Genomic DNA, 7,284 nt, shown 5'->3' with positions numbered 1-7,284 from the left:
CTGTGTGAATAACATAGCTTATTGAGCCTTCTAGAAAGGGAGCTCTGACCTTATTTTTCTGTCTTCTGATCTCTTTCCAAAGTGCCCAATTGATCAAGCCCACTGGAATGGAAGTCACGTATCACTGACTATTGATGTAGTTCATTCAGTCAAGTATCCTAGTCAGAAAAGAGAATGAAAATGGTTGAAAAAAGGATCTTGACAAGCAAAAAAATTATATAGATATATATAAAGATATCTATTTATCGCCCCTCAACATCTGCTTTTGTCCTTCATCTAAGTGAAAAATTCATGTCTCCAGCACAGATTAAAATTAAAATTAAAATTAAAATTGATTTAGTAGTGATCCGTTTATGCAGATAAGGAAACTACCCAAGGTTAAGGAAGACATGCTGATAATAAAATTTTCCAGCTTTTGTATGTCTTAAACAATCTTTATTTCACCTTTGTTTTTTGAAAGCTATTTTTGCTGGGTAAGGAATTCTAGATTAACAGTTTTTTTTTCTTTTTGTGTCTTCTTTTTTTAATTTTTGAAAAATTTAAAAAGATTTTATTTATTTGAGAGAGAGTGTGCACAAGTGGGGGAGGGGCAAAAGGAGAGGGAGAAGCAGACTCCCCACTGGGCAGAGAGCCTGATGTGGGGCTCGATCCTGGGACTCAGGGATCATGACCTGAGCTGAAGGCAGACGCTTAACTGACTGAGCCACCAAGGCGCCCCTCTTTTTATGTCTTCTGATTTGTATTGTTGTTGATGAGAACTCTGCTGTCATCCTTATCTCTGTTCTTGTGCACATGATGCTTCTCTTTTCTGTCTGCTTTAAAAATTTTTTCTGCTTTTCTCTTTCTTTCTTTCTTTCTTTCTTTCTTTCTTTCTTTCTTTCTTTCTTTCTTCCTTTCTTTCTTTCTTTCTTTCCTTTCTTTCTTTCTTTCTTTCTTCACTTGTGAGCAGGGGGGTGGGGATAGGGCAGAGGGAGAGAATCTTAAGCAGGCTCCATGCTCAGTGTGGAGCCTGATGTGGGGTTTGATCTCAGGATGCTAAAATCATGACCTGAGCCAAAATCAAAAGTCAGATGCTTAACTGACTGAGACACCCAGGAGTCCCTAAAATTTTTTTCTTAACTAACTTTAAGCAATTTTATTATACTATGTTGGTGTGATCTTTTTCTTCCTTCTAATTTTTCTTCTTCTTGTGCCTGGGGTTTGCTTGGCTTCTTGGATCTGTGGATTTATAGTTTGCATCAAATATTGAAATTTTTTAGCCATTATTTCTTCAAATATGTTTTTTTCCCCACCTCTTCCATTGAGGGACTCCCCAAACAGGTATATTTGGCTACTTAAAGTTGTGCTCTTTGATGCTCTGTTCATTTTTTTCAGTCTTATTTTCTCTCAGCTTTGTTTTTTGTTCTTTTTAATTATGTTTTGTTAATCAGCATACATTACATCTCTCAACTTTGGATAATTGCTATTACTACACCTGTAGATTTACTACTTTTTTTCTCTTACAAGGCTTACTCTGCAGTTGGTCTAATTTGGTGTACTTTTTTTTTTTTTGCCCCGAGGTGTGTTTTATTTTCAATAAACATACAAATAATTTGCTATAATATCCCAGGGCAAACTGGAGAATTTGGCAGTCCGATTGAGGGGGGATCCCCTCAGATACCGCCAGGCCAGTGGCGTCAGCACGGAGTGCCTGGGTTCACAGTGCAGCTTGTTGCTCATGTCCATCTTGCAGGTGGCTCTTCTTCCTCCACATCATGACGGGTGTCTCCAAGATGACAGGGGTGGGGACTCCTCTAGGTTCTTAGGAAATTTCACTCCCCTTCTCCTGCTCAGTGGTCTCTTTGGTCAGCAGGGTGTTCTTCTCCTGCATCTCTGTTTTCTTCAGCTTGGCCTTATCGAAGCTGGCAATTTCCCCCATGTCCGGCTTGTCTGCCATTTTCTTAAAGCGATCCCTGGAGTTCTGCTCTGAGCCCGGCGCTTGGTGCTCCCACTCGCATTGCTGCAGCAAGAGACCTGGTGTACTTTTCATATCAGATATTTTTGTTTTCATCCTTAGAAGTTTGTTTGGACCTTTTATATCTTCATATTTTTGCTTAACTGGTTGAGTCTGTCTTTTAACTTCTTGAACATACAGAATATAGATAGCATTACATTTTTAATATCCTTGTATCTCAGTTCTATTATTTGTGTTGTTGCAGGGTAAATTTCAGTTGATTGGCTTTTCTTCTTACTGATTTTTTTCAAGAGTTATAACTACGCATCTATTAAAATGGCAAAAATTTTGGGGTGTCTGGGTGGCACAGTCTGTTAAGCATCCGACTCTTGGTTTTGGCTCAGGTTGTGACCTCAGGGTTGTGAGATCAAACCCGGCATCCAGCTCCATGCTCAGCACGGAGTCTGCTTTTGACTCTCTCTTCTTCTCCCTCTGCCCCTTCCCCCTGTCTCTCTCTCTCAAATAAATAAATAAATCTTTAAAAAATGGCAAAAATTTTAAAATATTGATCATTCCAAGGTTTGGTGAGGATATGGAGCAACTAGAACTGTTACATAATACTTGTGGTAATATAAAATAGTGTATCCACTATGTAAATGGTTTTCAGTTTTTTAAAAAGTTAAACATACATCTGCATAACCCTGATATCCTATCCTAGTTATTTACCCCAAAGGATAAAAGCTTATGTCTACATTGACTTGTACAGAAATGCTCATACCAGAAAGCACATGCCACAGCCATTAGTTTTTCTTACACTCTTTCATCTATTTGCATTTAATCTCATGTTACATTAGTAAAAATTTGAATAATAGGGAAGCTTATCTGGCAATCAAGACTCTAGGGTAAGTTACTGTAATAATTGTTTAATCCACCTGTGTTCCGAGGTGTCCACTTGATCTGTGACATTTTCACATATCTGGGGGGGGCTAAATTGCTAAAATCAGAGTTCTATTTTTAAATAATTTAATAAAAAACAAAAAGTGAAAAGTTGACCTAGTTGCAAGATCTTTTTCCTTACTTACCCTGAAGTAGTTGATTGCAGCAAAGGGATCAAATAATTTTAAAATTAACATTTATAAGTTATCTGGAAAATCTGAAGAGCTTGGTCCTATGAAAATAAGTTAAATGCCAGCACGGAAGGTAAATGAAACAAAACATTTAAGTAAATAAATGTAATTATATCTTAAGAGTCATTCCCAGCTCACTTCCAAGGCAGAATGATTCTAGACAATATGGATCACAAGATGATTCAGGCAATGTCTTAGATGTTACTTCCATAGACAAATATGGGGCTCCTTTTAAGGACTGTTACAATAAGGTCGCCTGGAGGTGAATGTCAGGAGGAAGCTTACTGCTTTCCAGAGTAATGAAAATAGCAACTCAAATTCCAGATGTTTCTGGAAAGCCAGATAATGATCACAGATTTTGTGCTTCCAAAAGTGTTGTTCAGCCTCTGGTTTTGTGCTTTGCTTGTAAAAAGACATCCATGTGTTCAAACATACAACTTTAGCAATTGGCCCCAGATCAAAAGGAAATGTTTTCATTAGCATGTGTTTCATTGAAGGCAAATTTCTGGCCATCATCTCCATGCTATGAGAATTCTCAAGGTGCCTAGAATTTCATCAAGAATATAATGGGTTTTCAATAAATAGTTATAGTTGGTAAGGATGGCAGGCTGAGCAGAAAGATTGTTCTTGGATTTGCACTTGAGGACTCCTGGATAATTTAAGCAGCTGTGCTGATTCCTTGTGTCTTCTGTATTATGTGCTCCTGGTGCTCAGGTTGTTGTGAGGATCACTCATCTCCATGCTTGCAAAGGAACTTCAGTCCCTTCTAAGTCCTTAGCACCAATTTAGTTCATAATTATGTCTCTAATTCCATGAAAGTGTAATTATGCTCACCCATCCCTCAATCTACTTCCTTCCTATCAAATCTTATTTAATTCATATACCTCTCAGTTCCTACTGCCTATTGCTCATCCTCGTAGTGAAGCATTTCCATTTTCTTGCCCACTTAGCATTTTTAGTTTGATCTTATACTTCACGTTATAAATCCTCTAACCCACTAGATGGGCCATAGTAGAGGCAGATTACAATCTTGGCCTTTTATAACCTGCTATAGCTTTTATTATCCATTTGATTTCAGTTTAGCAGCATGTTCATTGAATTCCTTGGTCACTTCTTGACTTCTCTTAGATTTGGGTCTGTGATTCTCCACTCCTCCTCCACTTTCTTTATCTTGACATTTCTCAGACTACCATTTACTAGCAATGTATCTTGGGAAAGCTACTGCAACCTCTATAGTCTCATTAAAATGGGGACAATGATACCATCTATTTCATACAGTTGTTTTGAGGATTAAATGAGTCAATATATGTAAAAATCATAGGAAGTTGCTTGTTACAGAGTGCTATATAAATATTAACTACATGTAAAAATATTTAAAACTTATAAATTAACATATCCATATGTATACTCTATATACTAGTGTACACATGTATGTATGTATGTATGTGTGTATCTGTCTATCCATCTCTTATTTAGCTACCTCTTTGAATATGCAGTTTTTTCCCATTCTTTTTCCTCTTTGCATTTTAGTTTGGGAAGTTTCTCCTAACATATCTTCAAGCTAACTGATCTTTTCTTGGACAAAGATAGTCTAGAGATGAGCCCATTAAAGGCATTTTCTCATTTTAGTTACAGTGTTTTCAATTTCTAGCATTTCCTTTTGATTCTTTCTTAGAGTTTCCATCTCTCGGCTTACATTACCCATCTGGTCTCGCATGTTGTCTACTTTTTCCATTAAATCCTTTGACATATCAATTATAGTCATCCTAAATTCCCTTCCTCTCTGATAACACCAAAATTTTTGTCACATCTGAGTCTGGATCTGATGCTTCCTTTGTTTCTTCAAATTGTGTTTTATTTGCCATTTAGCTGTTTTGCAATTTTTTACTGGAAGTGGGACATGATTTATCAGAGAATAGAAATTGAGGTTAATAATTCTTTAATGTGAGCTTTGATGTTGATCTAGCTAGGAATTGGGCTGTTTAATTTTGCTGTAGCTATAGGTGTCCAAGTCTTCACGTTGCTCTGGTGTCCTAGTTTTTTATTTCTCCTGTTGTCTTTGGGCTTCTCTAATAACGCCTCCTTGAAAGGAAGTGATGTCTTGCTGCTCTTTTAGCCGTAAGTCCAGTGTTATCACACTGGAGCCCCATTGATGTGGTGTAAGATATTGGAGGGTGGGGAAAGTATTCTGGTTTTTAATCTTGTGATTCAATCTTAGTCTTTTGGTGGGCCTGTGTCCCTGTGCTGTGACCTTCAGAAGCTTTTTTTGGCTCTCCCTCTACCTTAGAAGAGACAGGAAGGCTAGTGGTGGGCTGGAATTGAGTGATTGCACTTCCCTCAGGTGGGATAAGGTTCCGGTAGAGTCTTTTCCCCTGCATCATAGGCCTTGGTTATGGATAATGCTGTGGGGCTTTTTCAAAAATGAAGTTACTTTTCCCCTCCTCCTGCCAGAAGCATAGGGAAGTTTTTTTTTTGGCTCTTCACTATGAGACCCTGGTGGGATTCTTGAATATAAAACCTATGAAAATGGGGGGGCCCTCTAAGACTGTGGCCCCCAAGAGTCTCTCATTCTCACACTAGCTTCTCATTCTCAGCCTCTAATAATTTGGCAAAATTACCATTAAGGTGTTTCTTCCAGTTTATGGCTCCTGCAACTTTTGTTCCAGGTAAGCAGATCTTAGTGATGATGCTCTGTATCCTCTTGTCTCTCTAGATTTCAGGGTGGCAGTTTGCCCTGTGACCTCAATTCTCTGATGGGTCCATTGATTTTCAGTTTGTTAACTGTTTTCTAATTGTAAGGACTGGAGTAACAACTTTCTAGCTTTTTATGTGTCAGAGGTTGATAAATGAGAATACTATGTCAACAGAGCTTTGAAGGCTCACTCCCTCCCCTTGACCTCAGCTTTGTGTTTCAGTACTTTGTGATCCCTCTTCAATGGTATTATCATAGTTGGTTCAACGTAGGTCTGCTTGTGTTTTTTTCACGGTAAGTATTTACTGAATGTCTACTGCATGCCAGGTACTGTTCTAGGTTATGGAGACAGTGTGAACACACAGGTGAGATCATCTACCTTTCTCTTTAGCCAGAAGTAATTCCTACATAATTCTGTTCTTACTGGCTCCTTCAGGTTAAGATCATGCCACACTGTCACTGGAATATATCATTTGTTCCTACTATCTTCCTCCACCATGGGATTTCCTTTCTTGTATTCTTCACATCCTACTGAGACTTTATGGCTCAATTCAAAACCTACATTCTCCAAAGAGACGTAACTTTTCTATTCATAGTGACATTTTTCTGCTTTGAATTCATACTGTTTTGCATTTATTTACACCATATCAGTGAAGGTGAGAAAGAAGGATGTCTATTGAGGACTTAATAATATAAATCTTTGGGAGTTAACTTTTAAAAATATATATATTTTCATGTTCACATAATTTTTATTTTTTTAAAGATTTATTTATTTATTTTAGAGAGAGAGAGAATGAGAGCAAATGGGAAGAGGGGCAGAGAGAGAGAGAGAGAATCCCAAGAGGACTACCTGCTGAGCATGGAGCCCAGCTCGGGGCTTGATCCCACAACCCTGAGTGAGATCATGACCTGACCCAAAACCAAGAGTCAGATGCTCAACTGACTGAGCCACCCAGGTGCCCTTGATTTTCACATAATTTTTAAACAATTAGGAAGCAAAAACCTGGTTGTCTTGTCCTTGTTCATTTATCGGTTGAGGTCTTTCATTAGTGCAGAGGAAACAATGGAGTGCTGGTGAAGATTCAGTCACATCCATTACTGCAACCTGTAAAGACCAAAGGCAAGAGCAAAGACTTGGTCTAGTAGGTCCTATGCTGCATGCTGATGGCCATAAAAGGGGTATGGCCAATTTCTCAGGCACACTTGATTTCTCCACAAGCATGAGCCTTTCATTTTTCTTTGACAGCATGTACTTTTTCAGAGATTGAGATCTATACTTATTAAATCTTTTCATACATTTCCCAGTCCTTTGCCATATATAATAAGCACTTGATGTTGAAGCTATCAAAGGATATCTGTAAGTATGGATTGTGTTGCAATCAGTCATTTCATTTGTAAGACAATTTATGCATCTGCACTAAACCAACTCTTTCTTGTTAAAAATAACTGCATGTTTCACAGGCATTTCTATAAATACATCCAATTTTATAATGCTTTCTGTAAATAACCAATGTGGTTTCTGCACTATCGAC

The 7,284-nt window shown here is 37.9% G+C and overlaps 1 protein-coding gene across 1 annotated transcript; it reads right to left on the bottom strand.

The window, feature by feature from the left end:
* Window positions 1-1,801: 1,801 nt before the first annotated feature.
* Window positions 1,802-1,958, bottom strand: LOC123845380 (thymosin beta-10-like). Its single transcript, XM_045876151.3, has one exon. The coding sequence runs from the start codon at window positions 1,934-1,936 to the stop codon at window positions 1,802-1,804; it is 135 nt and encodes a 44-aa protein (XP_045732107.1). The 5' UTR covers window positions 1,937-1,958.
* Window positions 1,959-7,284: the final 5,326 nt, after the last annotated feature.

This window comes from Mirounga angustirostris, unplaced genomic scaffold, assembly GCF_029215605.1.
Source record: "Mirounga angustirostris isolate CCGP_5_RB_7025 unplaced genomic scaffold, mMirAng1.0.hap1 SCAF_6, whole genome shotgun sequence".
In the NCBI taxonomy this organism is placed as follows: Eukaryota; Metazoa; Chordata; class Mammalia; order Carnivora; family Phocidae; genus Mirounga; species Mirounga angustirostris.
This window is presented reverse-complemented; position numbering and strand designations above follow the sequence as displayed.

Coding starts and splice junctions, on each gene's coding strand:
- LOC123845380 (XM_045876151.3), bottom strand. CDS start 1,936: ATGGCAGACAAGCCGGACATGGGGGAAATTGCCAGCTTCGATAAGGCC.